General features: G+C 44.5%; 1 protein-coding gene across 2 annotated transcripts in view; it reads right to left on the reverse strand.

Annotated features, from left to right (window-relative positions):
* Positions 1-19552, reverse strand: part of LOC126196630 (uncharacterized) — a 466961-nt gene that overhangs the window by 287544 nt on the left and 159865 nt on the right. The window contains exon 1 of one of the 2 annotated variants that reach the window (XM_049934579.1): positions 6271-6525. The exons of the other annotated variant lie outside the window; for it this stretch is intronic. Coding sequence (XP_049790536.1) covers positions 6271-6471 — 201 coding nt within the window. The 5' untranslated portion in view covers positions 6472-6525. Of the gene's footprint in view, positions 1-6270; positions 6526-19552 lie in introns of those variants that run through there. 2 annotated transcript variants of the gene reach the window in all.

Here is a 19552-nt window from a genome sequence, read left to right on the forward strand (position 1 = left end):
GTCAGTTTCCGAGACCGGAGCCGCTACTTCTCAATCAAATAGCTCCTCAGCTTGCCTCACAAGGGCTGAATACACCCCGCTTGCCAACGGCACTCGGCAGACCGGATGGTCACCCATCCAAGTGCTAGCCAAGCCCGACAGCGCTGAACTTCGATGATCTGATGGGAACCGGCATTACCAATGCGACAAGGCCGTTGGCAACAAGTTATATAGTAAACCAAAAAGTCATATTTTAATACAGTTTCAGCCCGTCAAAGTTATATTGACTGTTTACATGGAATACGCGTAACTTGCTCATGAATCAATAAGTAGAAGATATTCGGCGCCACTTTTATCCGTGTGTACGTCCTAAACGAAAGACAACTTAACCACCTTCTCGGAAGCTTCCCGAGCAAACCGTAAGTTGTTGTATAACGAGTCGATGCTAATAAGCAGCCTCATCGTCAGACGCTCTTAAATGTAAAATGCCCATTAAGACAAGGTGTTTGTCGAATACGTCCTGTGGCGCCCAATTGGATAATCGATCACAGTTCTACCAACTCCTTCCGATAAAAGAAATTTCAGGCACTTTTCTGCTAATTCGAATTAGCTCCAACAGAACATTAATTATATTTATTTATGGATTTTCCATTCTTTCTAGTGTAGAAACAAGAAAAATCAATGTACATCGGTTATCGAATCTCTGTGTTGTTCTTATTTACGTCAAGAATTAAATGTGGCCATTATATATTCGTTACTACTGGTATAGCCATTCACATGTGGGAGAGCTAAAAAGTATGTTGTTGGCCATCAAGTAGGTAAGAGCTCCTAAAGGTCACTATGGACACCTTTGAATAATATTATTAATTTATAATACTATTACAATTTCATTATCAAATGAAGTACTGCGAAATTGTGCTTCAGCATGCCAAAACAAACGATACTGGACATGTATACAGCGTGTAGAACTTCAGAGACAAATTGTTTAAAGGACATCATGTTTGCGGCTGACTGTAACAATTATTTATTTCACAATTGTAGTTTCGACCTTTCGGACCATTTCCAAGTACAGATTTTGCTTCAGCACATCACCACTTCAAAATCCTCCGACATGTACACATGTAATCGTAAAAAATAAGCCTTTCCACTGTAGAAACCCAGTAACATCAGGCCAGTGCGAAGTTCTGTACATTGGGAAATGATGTAAATTACGTGAAATGTTGCCAATGTTAACATCATTCACATAAATCTCTACTAATCAATATTATAATACACTGTTCGCATGTGCACTGTTTACTGTGAACCCCGACCATGAGAAGTTATTCAACGACAAACTTTCAGATGATGTTCACGGATACCTTTACAAGTGTTTCTAATACGATTTCTGCATTTATGAGGCTGCGTAGGCTTTTATATACATATACTGTCCTACAATAATTTACGGGTTGACCCAAACTCCACCGACAAACTTTCAGACCTTTCCAGGTCTGCCTTCTGAGTATTTTGGCACTCGTATTAGACAACAATGGTCTCTGGCAGCTCTTTACAGAGTCACTGTGTCTCGCTTTCTACCTTTATTGTACTCGAAACAGTGCAGATCAGTGCAGATGTCGACGGTATGCACTGTGTGCCCAGTTTCCATTCTCGCAGTGCAACTGTTGTTGACAACAGTACTAGCCATTTTATTAATGGCTCTGAGCACTATGGGACTCAACTGCTGAGGTCATTAGTCCCCTAGAACTTAGAACTAGTTAAACCTAACTAACCTAAGGACATCACAAACATCCATGCCCGAGGCAGGATTCGAACCTGCGACCGTAGCGGTCTTGCGGTTCCAGACTGCAGCGCCTTTAACCGCACGGCCACTTCGGCCGGCTAGCCATTTTATTCTTCGTCCTCAAGCTAGCATTCAGTTGTTCTTGGTTCTGTGTTGAGTTCATTTTTACTGGAGTGTTAATAGTACGTTTACGGCAGTATGCACCTCGCGTGTGGGTAACGTGAATGCAATGGAACAACGACACAAAGCTGATCTATTCCCGCAGCGACGGCAACCACGTTGCAGAAGAGTGTTTTGTATGAGTGTTGTTGCATTACTCTGTACTGTGTGTTGTAGATTGAGGTTGTTGGATATTACAGGATTCTTCATCGTTGTGTAGGTATTTTCATAGAAAGAATGGTGACTGCAGTAGCAAACCGAATAAACCGTTATTACATTACTAGTCTGTAACGAGTCGCCGGAGACCGTGGGTCCCTTGTACCAAAATACTCAGAAGGCATTGGTTAACAGCCTCTGAAAGTTTTTCCGTGGAGTTCTGGTTCATCCTATATATGTCACTAGCACTTCGTTATGTTGGGTATTTAATGCTGACGTTATTATCGTCTTTTGCATAAATCACGTCAAACCACAACTCATGTACAGTGTATGAAATGGTTTGACGTGCTTTATGTCAAAGAACAGTAACATTCAGTATCTGACATTTAGAACTGATAATGACAAATACATCTGCGATATTTAAGATTCAGACAGGTGTGGAGGCACAATTTCCTAGTACTCCATCAGATAATGGCCACATGTCCGGAACTGCAGTGAGGATTTTGCTGCCAAAGGCGCTCACGATTTCATTTCAGTATTTTTTCATGACTGCTAAACCCAGCTAAGTTAAATAGGAAAGAAATGTCCTGCCAGAGATAAATACAATGCACGAGTCAACGTTTCCGAAGCAAAGAACTATGCGAATGACTGCAGTTTCTCTGTGGTGATTTTTATGTTTTACGCTGTCTGTGACTTTGACCGCAAAAAATGCCCCGTTGCACTTGAAAGGAAACTACTTATGCCATGGCCTTCTGGATGACTTCCAGAAACTTTCTGCTACTTGCATGATATTGGTTTATCACGAACCTTCCACCTCTTGCGATGTATTGGGACGCTGTCCATGATATATCATGTTCATCTACGTCCACCAGGTACATGTATTGTCTGAGTAAGAATTCTGCAGTACAATCATAGAGCCGGACCTAAGAACAGACCTCTCTGTCTGAACTGCAGTTCTGAAAATTACTGACACAGTATTCGCGAGCTGTAACACAGACGTGCCAATGGCTCCGGATTCTGGGAACCAATGTGTCGAAATGAGTCCAAATTAAATAGAGCAATGACGCCATCAATTTGAAAACAGAGATTTCAGCTACACAGGCAAGCATTCACTCGTCCTGTCCAACTCAAAATCATTGATCACATCGCTAAAGAAAGAGAGCCTAAGAAAAGGCATTCAGACCATCCAGTAGCCTACTTTATAGTAATCAATATGTGAGATGACTAGGATAGTAAATTACATTTCAATTTGTTGCGTTAAACAATGTATCAATATATCAGGTAGTGAAATACACTCTAGAGAAGAAAGCTGTTTGCATAATGAATGGAAGGAAAATTGGCCGCAAGACAGCTGTAATCGATGATTTTTTTTACTATCACAACCGGTTTCGCTGCTTTCAAACAGCAGCGTCAAGTGAAAATAGTGTCACATTAGCGCACCAAGAAGCCCCCCCCCCCTCCACCGTTCATAGTAAAAAATGAGAGCCCTGAAGAGCATATCGGGACGAATAGTGCTATGGCGCATCCGTGGTGGCTGCAAGGGAACGGTACCGGAGGTGAGTACACACCCGACCGTCTTTCGCGCCCAACCCTCGCGAACACAACAGATGCGCCACCACGGTATTGACCCCGATGTCCTGCTTTACTTACTTTGACTTTATCTCTTGAGGGGTTTGAATTTTGACTGCGAACGTTGGGGCCGTCTTGATGGGCTAACGTGATGCTGTTTTTCATCTGTGGATGCTGTTTTAATGCAGTGATGCCGGTCGTGAGGATAAAGAAATCACCAATCACAGCTGTCTTGCGGTTCATTTTACTTCCATTCATCATGAAGTCTGACGGCTGTGGCCACCAGAATTATAAAGTTCCATGAAAGCTATTTGCGTTGGCAAAGAAGGATACAAACAAGTACGCTCATACACAAGATAAGGCATCTAGTTGGAGAAGGTTGGAAAGCCTGGGAATCTGTAAGGGAAAGACATTACGGCACGACACCTTGATACTAACCAGACCATTGAAGCATGTTCAGCTGTAGACGGGCATTCTTATTCGTCATGTATCTTACAGTGTTTATTCACTTTTGATTCAACATAGCAACGCCATTTTGTCATCATTCACAATTTGTGGCAAAAGTGCGTGACAGAATAGGAGTCGTAGCCCGATATTTGTCTTTCGCTTGTAGTGCATGCACTAGCTTCTCAATTGGAACACGCCTCTGTGACGGATTAGTACCTTCAGTTTTTCACTAATCTCTCTCCATTCATTCCAAACCTCATACAGGATGCAGTTAGAGTGTAACTGTCGCATATGCTTTCTTCCAGTATGCTAGTTATGCAATATTGCAGAAAAGTTTTTGCGTCATTTGAAGGTATGGTGAGAGATTACTGCCAAACTGTAGACACAAATCCCAGGTCGGAATGCATTGTACCTTGTCACAAATGTTGACCAGGTGCAGATCCAATGGGAGAGGGGGAGAGGGTGGAGGAGAGAGGAAGGGCTCGTAAGAATCACGACCAATTTGCACCCCATTCCCCAAAATTACATTTTAGTGAAAGCGCTTATATATTCTCAGATAATTTACGAAGAATAGAGTAACAGAACAACTAACATGACTAGCAATTCTACAAACTACAAGCTATGCGTAACACAACAATTTACGTTCCTCCCCCAGATATATCCGCTTGCGTTCTGACTGTCTGTGAAAGCAGTTATAGACGCCCATTCATAGAGGGATGCTAGCTGCTGCCTGCAAGGAATTCTTTACAGTTCAAGCATTCAACAGTTAGGACCGGCAAACCACAGGCAGCTGAGTACGTCAAAGCAGATGGGGAAAGACCCCCATTAAAATGGTACAAAGACTGACTTCCCGAACCGTTAAATACTGAATGAATACTCCTCATTTACTCGCTCTCCCAGCCATACTCTGAAGACTTGGCAATGACGAGTGCACACTTGGACTTTATATCGGATGTATTTCAGCGTTATCAAATTCGGGATAGTTTTTAGGTATTATAGTTCTTCAATCAAATGCATGATTCGTGTACTTCTCAAATTTTCGGATGAATGCTTTTCATATGCTCTATTTCTTTGAACTGCAGTTCTTCGTAAGTTACGCTAAAGGGGTTTACCAAGCGCTACTGAACTGTATAAAGTTCGTTGCAGACAGCAGCCGCAAATTATTATTTTCATATTAAACTTGTATATATCTTTCATTATTATAACTGTAGACATCTGTGATGCAAGAAAGGTGGGGATGATGGAATGTTAAATATGGGTAGGACAGATTGGTATATAGATGGATGGATGGATAGATAGAGACCCCCATCCTAAGATAGACGACAGACAAACTATGCGCCTTAACCAAGATCCCAACACTGACTCTGCGTTTTTGTTCACTGCAGCGCGTGTGCTCTGTGAGTACCGAAAGTGTCTTAGAGCGAACATTGACACAACACTTGCACTTTTGCTGCTTACTGTAGAAAGTATTGTACTTACGCTCGAGTACCAAATTAATTACGTCCACTAAGTCTCAGAATCTTTGATAAAATTAACTACTGTCGAGTTCACCATCGATCTTGGCCGCTTGATCGTGTAGCAGTCTCGTCTGAATACGTCCCAGGGGTTGTGTTATCTGCACTACTGCAGGTATTCAGCCCGACAAACGGTAACATCCTGTAGTGCAAAAGCAGTGTTTGCCTCTGACGGTCATTAGTGCACTTTAAAGGTGTGCTCTAGGCTGCTCAGACGAGTTGATTACGTTTTATACACAGTACTACGATGTCTGACCCCGGTACGTTCTTCAGATGCTGCAGGTTGTGCTGCTTTACGGACTCACTGCTCGGTTGGCGTCTAGGAAGTGGGTACGAATAACAGTACGACTTGCAGCACCTGAAGAAGACGACCTGGGACGGTCGTCGACGTACTGTGCATGAAAGGGATCAACAACCTGGCTGAACACTTGAGACCACAGCATTGATCAAGCACGTCGAGAAAACGTGACCTGCCATATCACTGCGCTCTGTTCATCATTGTAGTGGTTCCCTCTAATGACCTATATTTGGTAGTTGTGCACAACACCTTTTGTGGATGCAATGGCACACCTGTGGTACCACCCACATATACACATCACAACACCTGCTGAAAGCATCTGGCGCCGCCTCGCAGACAGCCAGCGGCTGCGCCACAGAGCACGCACTCACCAGCTGGACGAGCTTGATGATGCCGGGTACGGTGCGGAAGTAGTTGGGATTGAGGCGCTGCAGCGAAAAAATAGGCGTCCCTTGCTGGCCGGGGTCCGTCTTCACGTGTGGGACCTGCTGCTGTTGCTGCTGCTGAGCGTTCGCGTTGTGGCCCGGCGCCGCATCTTGCGTCGACACGGTTACCGTCGTTTCGGTCATCATGTTTGGCGCCTGCTCTGGTGACTGCGTGAGCCTCGGAGCGCGTCTGGACAGCGACTGGTCGCGCAGCGGCGCGCCCCACCAGCAACAGCTACCGGGAGGGGTGGCGCAGAGCCCCCTCCCCCGCCCCTCCTCATACCCCACCCACTGGAGAGACGGGCGCGCAGGTAAACGCGACTATACGGACGCCCGGCTGCACCTGTTGAGCGGCGCACGCAGGTACGGCCAGATACCCACAGCCGTATAACGGCGATCTTTTGCGCGAGTACCCGGGCCGGTACTAAGTACTAGGATAAATCTGCTTCTGCGTATTTACTCTGCACACCTCCGTGAAGGGCGTGGCAGGGCGCACTTTTAATTCTCCCACTGCACTTTCGAGACCTACTCTGACAGCGTTTTTTGTAGCCGTGTTATAACGAAGGTATACTCCACAGCCTATGGCTGCATTCACAGTGGCACCGACAACTCGCGTCATACGCCGTCGCCAGAGGTGGGCCGTTAGCGTGCTCATAGTGCGACCGATTTCCTTTGTCAGTTTTTGGCAGGGTCAGAGGAGATTAGGTTAGGTTAGAATCTATTCTATGCACGAAGTAGGTTAGATTTTAATCTTTTAGGGTGGGGTGGATACCACGACGCCTCTGTGTTTGGATACAAGTGCTGCATAGTGGCTTCTGATATTGAAGAGACGCCGAATGCATGCGAATGACCTTTCCTATCTCGTAAAGAACGTGACGAGTACTATACTTTCGATATATATTAAGATGGTATCTGTTTTTTCGGACATGTCCGAAAGAACAGATAGCATCGGTGACCATGCAGCTAATTAGAATGAAATTACAGTGAAATGAACATCCTTAGCTGCTAACAGGCCGTTGACATACGTCAACGGGGACAGATGAAAATGTGTGCCCTGACCGGGACTCGAACCCAGGCTCTCCTGCTTACATGGCAGACGTTCATTCTAATTAGCTGCATGGTCACCGATGGTATCTGTTCCTTCGGACATGTCCGAAAAAACAGACACCATATAAGGCTCACCGGCCACTTGACCATCTTCTTCTTCTGTGCGAATGCACAAACAGTGCCCCAACTCTTACGGGAATCGGCAACGCGCCGCGAGTAATGAGTATAATGGGCGGGGGCACTACGAATGTAGTGCGGGACAATACGTTGAGAATGTGGGTTTCGCGGGAGGCGTGCCAGAGATAAATCCCTGCAGTCGCGCTATCCTCTGTGTCCACGGTGGCTCAGATGGATAGAGCGTCTACCATGTAAGCAGGAGATCCCGGGTTCTGTCACATACTCGAGATAATTCGTGGTGCCCTTGAAAAGCAAGCTATAAACAGTGTTTCGCTGTATTTGTTTAAAGTTGTGCAGACGTACGTCAGTCAACCTTCAATGACTGCTATTTAGCACACGAGTGAAAGACAAGCATAAAGACTAGTGTAAATGGTTCAAATGCCTCTGAGCACTATGGGCCTTAACATCAGAGGTCATCAGTCACTTAAAACTACTTAAACCTAACCAACCTAAGGACATCACACACATCCATGCCCGAGGCAGGATTCGAACCTGCGACTGTAGCGGTCGCGCGACTAGCGTAAGATACTTTGATAACCTACAGCACATAAAAATGGAAGTAAGTACCGTACACCAAATTTGTAAACCACTTCTTAACGTAATCACTACCCTACTGGTACAAAATCACAGTAAGTAGTAATAATAATAATTAGTAGGCAACTAATGATAACCTACCACAAAAAAGATGCAGTACAGTAACTATAAGTTTATAGCATACGCCACCCTTTTCACTTGAACAAATTATTTTTTTTAGGTTATGATCTGTCCCTAATGTTTCCAATAGAGATTTCGTCTATTTGAGGTTTCCAATAAACATGGGATTTCAGTCCACAGATTCCGAACCATATCCCGATGATGACATTTTCATCCTCAGGATGCCACAAACTCACTCTTTCTTGGACTAAGCTTTTCAGTTTCTCACGCTCCATATTTCGTGTGCGAGAACGTCGGTCGATTTGACCGAAGAAAACGAACTGATTTGAATTTCAACGATTGTCGTCCGCAGTCTGAACGTTCGGGAGATAAGATCGGCTATAGTGTGACAGCGCACGTGGTGGCGTAATGATTTGAAAAGATCGGTCATCTCCGGCCGATGTCTATCAACGGCGGAATCCACCGATGTCGAAGTCACTGTGACCGCAGCGTAACACATACCGTCGCGACGCTCCTGCTAATATTTGTTATACGCAGCTACAGCAGCGCGCCCAGTGGCCAATAAGACGATAGTGAAACACAAAAAGATTTCTGGTAACACACGCTTAGTTCGCTGTCACGCTACTTGGAGCACTGCAAGTTTATCATTTCTTCATATTGCTTTCTTATTGTTTGACTTTTAATTTTCCGTGCTTGTTTTCGTTTCATAGTTAACAGAAATAGGTTTCATCACAATGTGCTCCCGATTACGACTTCGCGTGTGTATTGCACTCTTTGAATTCCTTTGTAAATGTGTTACACGTATTCTGATTGAGTTCTTCTCGCATCCGTAATGTTGGGTGGGGTAAATGATTCCAAATTTGTTTTTGTGCCGTGTACAACAGAAGCTGCTTTCGTTGCATGGTGTTCAGCGGACTTACGTGTACCTATTATTGCTTACGAATCAGTGTGAAATGCTCGATTTATATGCACTGTAAGTATATTGCTCGTATTCTACTTTATTTTTTAAACTTCCTGGCAGATCAAAACTGTGTGCCGGACCGAGACTCGAACTCGGGACCTTTGCCTTTCGCGGGCAAGTGCTCTACCGAATGAGCTACCCAAGCACGACTCACGCCCCTTCCTCACAGCTTTAATTCCGCCAGTACCTCGTCTCCTACCTTCCAAACTTCACAGAAGCTCTCCTGCGAACCTTGCAGAACTAGCACTCCTGGAAGAAAGGATATTGCGGAGACATGGCTTAGCCACAGCCTGGGTGATGTTTCTAGAATATCAGCGCACACTCCACTGTAGAGTGAAAATTTCATTCTACTTTATTTTTGTTCGCAGCCGTTTTCCGCACTTTTTCGTATTTAATGGAGATTTCCATATTAGTAGGTTTTGACGGTATTGGTATTCAGCTTAATTGTATATTGCTCTGAATGATGTTGCATGCAGTTTACCGTGTCTTGCCGAGTATGGATGTAGATGTAGATGAGTAAGCCCTACGCTTTGTAGTCTTAGTGACCAGAACATTCTTCCTTGCAAAAGCTAAAAATGCGACAGTAGTTATGCAAAATGTTTTCACACGTTATTAACAGATACTGCAAACAATGCATTTTTTTAGCAGATGTCGATGAAAATTTCGATGGCCTTCATTAAATTCGAGAATAATAAAAACGGATAATAACAAAAAAAACATAGAATACGAGCAATATACTTACAATGCATTTAAATCGAACAGTTCATAAAGAACTCGTAAGCAGTAACAAATCACATGAGTGCACAGAATACCGTGTTATGAAACCAGTTTCTGTTTCATATGAAATAAAAACGGATACGGAATCATTTATGCCACCCAGTATTACATATGAGAAAAAAACTAAGCAGAATACGAGGAGCATATTTACGTAGCAATTACAAAAGTGCAATACACGCAAGACGGTGGTAATCAGGAGTAAAAGTTCCACTTGATAACAGCCACACGCACGAAATTGCAATATTGGGTTGTAGAAATAAATACACTCAACCACCAGACTACCAGGCCCACACATAAAGTTCACTGCCACGCCACTTGCAGCGCTGCTGTCGTCCTGTGTCCGTGTCGTAAGACGGGCCTTGCACTTCTGATACTTCGCTGTTCTGTGACCAGTAAGCTACACTGTTGAATACGACGTCCGATGACTGCAATTACCATCGTTCCTACTGATCTGTAACACGGTTTTTTTCAAAAGGCGGCGTATGTAGCGCTAACAATGGAGCACCTGCTATTCTTTAGGTTACCGTGACAGGTATGTAGCATCACATTACAGCACTGTTTATTTGTGATTCCCTTGTAACCAACTCTCACTTAGTAAAGTTTCCGTTTATTCTTAGGAGCACGAAGTGGCTAGTACACAGTAGAAGATATGACCTTCTGCAGACAGATGTCGTGTACATATATAACATCGTGAAGTTTTGTTCCCTTGACTTTATGAAACATTTCTTAAGAGTGCCCTGGAGAATCAGTATGTCTGTTAGAATAGAGCATGGTCCTTACATTTTTATAGAAAGGCCACGAAGCTTGTTTAGCTTATTACTTTGACTGTTACATATTTATATACAGGGTGTTACAAAAAGGTACGGCCAAACTTTCAGGAAACATTCCTCACACACAAAGAAAGAAAATATGTTATGTGGACATGTGTCCGGAAACGCTTACTTTCCATGTTAGAGCTCATTTTATCACTTCTCTTCAAATCACATTAATCATGGAATGGAAACACACAGCAACAGAACGTACCAGCGTGACTTCAAACACTATGTTACAGGAAATGTTCAAAATGTCGTCCGTTAGCGAGGATACATGCATCCACCCTCCGTCGCATGGAAACCCTGATGCGCTGATGCAGCCCTGGAGAATGGCGTATTGTATCACAGCCGTCCACAATACGAGCACGAAGTGTCTCTACATTTGGTAATGGGGTTGCGTAGACAAGAGCTTTTAAATGCCCCCATAAATGAAAGTGAAGAGGGTTGAGGTCAGGAGAGCGTGGAGGCCATGAAATTGGTCCGCCTCTTCCAATCCATCGGTCACCGAATCTGTTCTTGAGAAGCGTACGAACACTTCGACTGAAATGTGCAGGAGCTCCATCGTGCATGAACCACATGTTGTGTCGTACTTGTAAAGGCACATGTTCTAGCAGCACAGGTAGAGTATCCTGTATGAAATCATGATAACGTGCTCCATTGAGCGTAGGTGGACGAAACTAAAATGAGCTCTAACGTGGAAATTAAGCGTTTCCGGACACATGTCCACATAACATCTTTTCTTTATTTGTGTGTGAGGAATGTTTCCTGAAAGTTTGGCCGTACCTTTTTGTAACATCCTGTATTTTCGCTCGGTGTGATTCGAAAATTGTTTGAACTCAGGTCTGAATATTATCACTAGTAAAGGGGAGCCATGGAACCAGGGGCAATGAAATATTCGACGCTCTTGTTATCAACCATGGGACGAAGAAGTATGAACATGTTCCTTACCATGGACCTTGTCCGCCCCTGGTAGCTGAGTGGTCAGCGCGACGGAATGTCAAACCTAACGGCCCGCGTTCGATTCCCGGCTGGGTCGGAGATTTTCTCCGCTCAGGGACTGGGTGTTGTGTTGTCCATGTCATCATCATTTCATCGCCAACGACACGCAAGGCGCCGAAGTGGCGTCAACTCAAAAGACTTGCACCAGGCGAACGGTCTACCCAACGGGAGGCCCTAGCCACACGGCATTTCCATTTCCATGACCATGGACCTTCTGCAAGACATGAGGCGGCAGATAAAAATGTTACGGAACAATTAGTGGCGCCTAATGTCTCAACTACAGGGTTGTTATGTAACCATACTACCGAGCGCTTGATACACACCACAGAAATTTTCTGGTCACCACGTTCTGCCTTCGCTTTAAACAGGGACGTTTCCTGCTGCATCTCTATTGGCTACTGTGACTGCTCCATGCCTACGTGATTGTGGCGCGGAGGAGGACATCGACCTCCCTGTCTTCGGCTGTCAGCTGAAACACCACGCGACGACCAATTTCTTCCGCGAGAAATAAGACACTACTCACAACGCTTGACATGTCACTGTACAAACTCATATATAAGGTTTTATCGACTGAGCATATCAGTATATGGTTACTATGTTTCCAGCATATGTCAGTATAGTATGTGATTCGTGGGTGAGGATGCATATGTCATTTAAATGATTGCATTTCATGTATCAAAGGCTGGCTGAGCGGATCCTGTCCGAAGCCAATAAACACTGAAAAAATACTGTCACTAGAGACCGAAATTGAGTATCTGGTATGAAATATCGAGGTCCGTATCTAGGATAAATAAATATAAACTGATCTTTTTGCTGTTCCTGTCTGCTCCACGATCTCTCAAGCGGCAATGAATGTTTTGTTTTGAAAACATTTACCAATGTCGGGGGCGTTTTCATCGACTGAGATTAACGCAGCCAACTGCTAATATCAGCAGGTTGTAACGTCTGAAGCCATCGGAAACATTACTTCGTTGCACTGGATTGTTCTTATAGACTGGGAACAGCTGACTGTGACTGGGTATTGCTGTCCCCGTATTTGTGGTGGAACTCACTGCACGTTGGAGAAGTAGCTGTCACTGATCGTCCGCGATGGCTTACCTGAAACAATATGAAACACAAATTAGATTCAAGTGACGAGATGAAGTACCAATGCTATATTTACAAAATTTATTTCCCTATTTCTTGCCAGCTGCGGTGCAATGTGTGTTACTTTTCGAGTGATCTTTGTATGACCGTGAATGTTTCTCATTTTGATCGTTAGCACTGGAAGCATATTACGTTTTACAGATAACAGCTCACAGAAATATACTGACGAGAAAAAAATCAAAACACCTAGAAGGGGCTGGGCGATGTAAACGGAAGTTGGAAGGCATGTTTCTACACCTAAAAGATGATGTCTAGTCAGATTTCGCTCCAGTCATTAGTACCGCAACTACGAGGATGCAAATCAGGGTCCGCAGCTCGTGGTCGTGCGGTAGCGTTCTCGCTTCCCGCGCCCGGGTTCGATTCCCGGCGGGGTCAGGGATTTTATCTGCCTCGTGATGACTGGGTGTTGTGTGCTGTCCTTAGGTTAGTTAGGTTTAAGTAGTTCTAAGTTCTAGGGGACTGATGACCATAGATGTTAAGTCCCATAGTGCTCAGAGCCATTTGAACCATTTTGCAAATCAGGTTTGCTTTAAATACTCGCTGTAACGGTCGTGAGCATTAGTTACCTTTGGGATTGGACCTGGTGAGTTGACATTAATCAAAAATGCCGTTAAGGCGACAAAGACGCCATCATCAACGCTTCACTGAGTTCAACGAGGGCCAAGCGGGATTAGCCGAGCGGTCTAGGGCGCTGCAGTCATGGACTGTGCAGCTGATCCCGGCGAAGGTTCGAATCCTCCCTCGGGCATGGATGTGTGTGTTTGTCCTTAGGATGATTTAGGTTAAGTAGTGTGTAAGATTAGGGACTGATGACCTTAGCAGTTAAGTCCCATAAGACTTCACACACATTTGAACTTTTTTTTTTTTTAGTTCATCGAGGTCATGTAATAGGGCCACGAGGAGCTGGATGTTCCTTCTGCGATACTGCAGAAAGACTTGGCAGGAATGCAGCGCTGTACGTGATTGCTGGCATCGGTGGTCACCAGAATGTGCGGTCGCAAGCACACTGGGCTCCAGATGTCACGTGACCGACAAGGAAGAGCATTGTGTTCGGCATATGGCTCTGGAGCATCTTAATGTATCTCCAGCAGCAATCTGAGAAGTAGTTGGCAACACAGTGACACAGCGAACTCTAACAAATCGGTTACTTCAAGGGCAAATCCTATCCAGACGCCCTGTAGCATGCATTCCACTGACTCCAAATCACCGGCAAATGCGACTTCAGTGGTCTCAAGCGGGAGTTCATCTGAGAGTAGGGGGGAGATTTGTTGTTTTCCGATGAAAGCTGGTTCTGCCTCGGTGCCAGTGCTGACAATATGTTGGTTCGGAGAAGGGCAGTTAAAGTCCTGCAACCAACCTCTCTGCGTGCTATACACACTGGATATACACCCGGAGTTATGTTCTGGGGTGCGATTTCGTATTACAGCAGGAGCACTCATGTGTTTATTCCACACACTCTTGACTACAAATCTGTACGTCAATCTGGTGATTCGACCTGCTGTGCTGCCATTCATGAATAGCATTCCAGGGGGCGTCTTGCAACAGGGTAACACTTGGCAACATACTGTTGTTTAACTCAACATGCCCTGCAGGATATGGACACTTTGGCTTGGCCTGCTCGATGCAGACATCATCGGACGAAACTCCAGCGTCATCCACAACAAGCATTGACCGACCAAGTGCAACAGGCGTGGAACTCCGTGCCACAAACCCAGTCAAGAATGCCTATAAGGCGACAAAGACGCCATTATCAGCACGTCACTGAGTTTAAATGAGGTCGCGTAATAGGGCTACTAGAATCTGGCAGGAATGTAGCACACTCTATATTACTGCTGGCAGCAGTGGTCAGGAAAATGTAGGTCACACAAGAAGACTGGGGACCGGAAGGCCAAGTGACCATGCCGAGAGGGAAGACCATCGTGCTCGGTATATGGCTCTGCGTCCGCGACAGCAATCTGAGCAGCAGTTGGCACCACAGTTCAAAAATGGCTCTGAGAACTATGGGACTTAACATCTGAGGTCATCAGTCCCCTAGAACTTAGAACTACCTAAACCTAACCAACCTAAGGACATCACACACATCCATGCCCCAGGCAGGACTCGAACCTGTGACCGTAGCGGTCACGCGGTTCCAGACTGAAGCGCCTAGAACCGCACGACCACACCGGCCAGCGGCACCACAGTGACACAATGAAACGTTGCACATCCGCTTCAACGGCAGCTCCGAGCAGGACGCCCAGTAGTGTGCATTCCACTGACCCCAAACCACCGCCCGCCATTTTCCGACTTCAGTGGTCTCAAGCGGGAGCTCATCTGAGAGTAGGGGGGAGATTTGTTGTTTTCTGATGAAAGTTGGTTTTGCCTCGCTGCCAGTGAAGGAGGCCAGTTTAGGGCCTACAACCAACCTGTAGTCGTGATAGACACGCTCGACCTATACCTGGTGTTATGGTGTTGGGTGCAATTTGGTATGACAGCAGGAGTACTCTCGTGGTTATCCTACGCACCCAGACTGAACCTGGTGACTCGATCTGTTGGCTGCCACTGATGAACAACATTTCAGGGGGCGGTTTTCCAACATGATAACGCTCGCCCACGGTACAGCTGTTGTAGCCCAGTATGCTTTACGGAGTGTCGGCATGTTGCCTTGGCCTGCTCGATCACCAGATCTGCCTCCAATCGACCACATATGAAACTTCACCTGATGATAACTCCTGCGTCATCCACGACCAGCATTAACCCTCCCTCTACTGATTGACCAAGTGCAATATTAATTATTTTTGGTGTTTTTTTTTCGTCTGTTTAATTCAAAATGTCAACTCACAGTAAAGGTTCAAAGCGTCTTCCTGTTACTACTAGTAACACATTAATTTGTGAAGCAATTGACAATTTCAAATGGTATTTATAATCTCGCAGATTTTCATGATAGTCTCTCCATGAGGAACACGAAATGCGGTAAACTCTCTCAGGTGTCCAAACAGATTGAAATGCAGTGGACGAATGTGCAAAGCTATGCAACTGGTCTTCCTGTATCTATCCAATGATCCTAGCAGACATCAGCCGGGAACAGCTCCAAAAATGCACCAAAAAATTTGTTGGCGCCCCAAAACATGTAATATGCCCTTTCTAGTTGCTTAAGTCACATTTTGTATGTCATGACGTGTTAATCAGAAGGTCGACTTTCATCGGTAAAATCACATTTCAGTAAAAACTCTAAGCATTTTAAGAGCTATATTTACACGATTTTATTCACTTTTTGGGAATGAGTAAGACAATCCTAAAGTTGGTTCAGGTGTTCTGGATATGAAAGGTGTCTCTGTAAAGGCAATTTGGAATGATACTACGAAGGCTGCAAACAGGGCTGAAATTTCTACCACTCATATTCCCCTTCATTAACAGACTGGTACCATGATGGCTCAAGAGTTGTCCTATTAACTGATCCCTTCCTTTAGTCATGTTGTGCCATTAATTTTTTTTTCACATTCAGCACTTCCACTTTAGCATGGTAACTGCGTGACTTTGGAAATAAAAGTCTTCTTTAAATTATTATGGTAGCCTTATTGGCTATTCTTGTCGAACTCTGTTCACTGAAATGAATGGAAGGCTTTCTAATGAAAAGCTTCTACTGAATTTTTCAATATCTTTTTTATTTCACCAATAAACATTCCGAATCACTGCATCATCTGGGTTTCACTTGTTACCGGAGGACCTTCACTGCGGTGTCAACACACCAGTAACGCTAATCTGTTAGAGTTATAGATCCTTCCTAATTGCGATTTACGAAGAATTACAGCAGTATACAGATTTTTCTTAAAATTTATACTTCCCAATTATGGTGATTTCTGTTGTATATGACATCACACTTAAACAGTTTTCACATGTTGTATACATTATTATATAAATATGCATAGTTTTCAAAAATGAAGTGACAATTTTCAAGGAACATTGCGAATTTCATAGATATTTAAATAATGCAAAGGTGATAGATAATTTACATGTTATGCAACACAACTTCAAAAAAGTGCTTTTAGTTACATTTTCTGTGAAAAAAGTAGTATTATCCGCCGTTCTCGTGAATGGCTGAAATTAAACATGAATCTATCACAAAGCCAAAGTGAATTATTTAACAAGCATGCAGCTTCCGTACAAGAACAAACAATAGTTTACGTTGTTGGAGTACAATGTTCAAAAAACTTTTTATACAATAACAGTTTATTAATATGTGAAATTAACACACATATTAATAATGAATGCATATATGTAACAAGAGGGAGTAGTAGGAGAAACGTTGTAACTCGTAAGAGACAGCAAATGGTGGGGAGAGAAACACAAATGGCGTAAACTGTTAAAGTATCTTAATTAGTGTGTCTGTAAAGGTTTAGTTGTACTGTGTAACATCTAAGTCATTTATTATCTCTGTACCACGTAAATATCTGTGAAACTCGTGGTGTTCCTTAAAACTGCCATGTCATCTTTGAAAACTGTCTTCATCATTCTTGAAGTCCACAGCTGATTGATACTAATATTAATGATTAATTGGAACCACCACAGCTGTATTGATACATCTTTTATTTCGTCAGTACCGGTTTCGGCCTGGTAGAACATCATTAGTTTGCCAAGTTGTGTCTACATCACGATATAAGATATATAGTTGAGGTACATATGGCACAACAAATGTGTATTAATACAGCTGCGATGGTTCTCATTAATATTTGAAAACTTCGTATACTTGTGTAGCCGTGTAAAAGCGTGTGGAAACTACTTCAGTGTGTTGTCATATACAATATAAAGCATCGAGATTCGCAAACACACTATACGTTTTAACAAAATTCTACACATATTCTGTGAATCTTGCACCACACCTTCGTAAACAGCAATTAAAATAGAACCATAACTCCCACAGAGATAAGTTTCTAATATGCTGACATCGGAATGGAGGTCCTTCCGTAACAAGTGAAGTCCTGACGATGAAGCTGTGCTTCGAAATACAACGTGGCGAAGTAAAAACAATGTTGAAATGAGAGTAGGTGAACTGCATTATTAGATTTCCCTTTTGCTTCGTTTATGTTTCTTTCGGGACAACTCGCCTGAAGTGCCAGTTGCTTCAGCCTCGTATGAGAGCGGCATTGAGAGGGACTCCGTGGAGGTTAGCAGAGAAGCGCCCTGTTTGCTGCGGCAGCTCTCCTACCAGTAAAACACCGGCTGCTGGCCCACCTGGGTCCCGTCAGGCCGCGAAAGAGCGTGCTAAAAGGCGCGTTTATCTTTCCCGCCATCCTCGAGAGCTGTCTCGTTACAGTAAAGCAGCGAAGCCCAGCAGGCTGTAATTTTGTGTCAGCGTGTTTTCCCTCCTCCGCTGCAGGCGCCGTTAATGTACGCTAAGGCAGCGACTGTCAGTTCTGAAGTAGCTCGTGCGATTGCCAGCTATGGGATCATACGCGTCGAGTTTCTCCGTTCTGAGCTACATCCCGAAGCTCGTGACCGTGTCTTATACATTGAAGCGCCAAAGAAACTGATACAGACAAGCTTATGGAAATACAGAGATATGTAAACAGGAAGATTCGGCGGTGCGGTCGGTAACGCCTACATAAGACAAGTGTCTGGCGCAGTTGTTAGATCGGTTACTGCTGCTACAAAGGTAGATTTAAGTGAGCTTGAACGTTGTGTTACAGTCGGCGCACGAGCGATGGGACCCAGCATCGCCAGGGTAACGATGAAGTGGGGAATTTCCCGTACGGCCATTTCACGAGTATACGGTGAATATCAGGAATCCGGTAAAACATCAAATCTCCGACATCGCTGCGGCCGATAAAAGATCCTGTAAGAACGGGACCAACGACGACTGAAGAGAATCATTCAACCTGACAGAAGTGCAACCCTTCCGCAAATTGTTGCAGATTTCCATTCTGGGCGATCAACAAGTGTTAGCGTACGAACCATTCAACGAAACATCACAGATATGGGCTTTCGGAGCCGAAGGCCCACTCGTATACCCTTGATGACTACACGATACAAAGCTTTATGTCTCGCCAGGGCCCGTCAACACCGACATTGGACTGTTGATCACTGGAAACATGTTGTCTGGTCCGAAGAGTCACGTTTCAAATTGTATCGAGCGGATGGACATGTACGGGTATGGAGACAACCTCACGAATCCATGGACGTTCCATGTCAGCAGGGGACGTTCAAGCTGGTGGAGGCTCTGTATTGGCGTGGAGCGTGTGCAGTTGGAGTGTTATGGGACCCCTGATACCTCTAGATACTGTACGACTCTGACAGGTGACACGTACGTTAGCGTTCTGTCTAGATACGACACTTACGTCTAGATAGGGGACACGCAAGCATCCTGTCTGATCACCTGCATCCATTCATGGCCATTGTGCATTCCGACGGACTTGGGCAATTCCAGCAGGACAATGCGACACCCCGCACGTTCAGAAGTGCTACAGAGTAGCTCCAGGAACATTCTTCTGACTTTAAATACTGCCACTGCCCACCGAACTCCCCAGACATGAACATTCTTGAGCATTCCTTGCAACGTGCTGTTCAGAAGAGATCTCCACCTCTCGTACCTTTTACGGATTTATCGGCATTCCTGCAGGATTCACGGTGTTTCCCTCCAGCACTACTTGACGCATTTGTCCAGTCCATGCCACGTCGT

This window comes from Schistocerca nitens, chromosome 1 (genome assembly GCF_023898315.1).
Source record: "Schistocerca nitens isolate TAMUIC-IGC-003100 chromosome 1, iqSchNite1.1, whole genome shotgun sequence".
Classification (NCBI taxonomy): Eukaryota; Metazoa; Arthropoda; class Insecta; order Orthoptera; family Acrididae; genus Schistocerca; species Schistocerca nitens.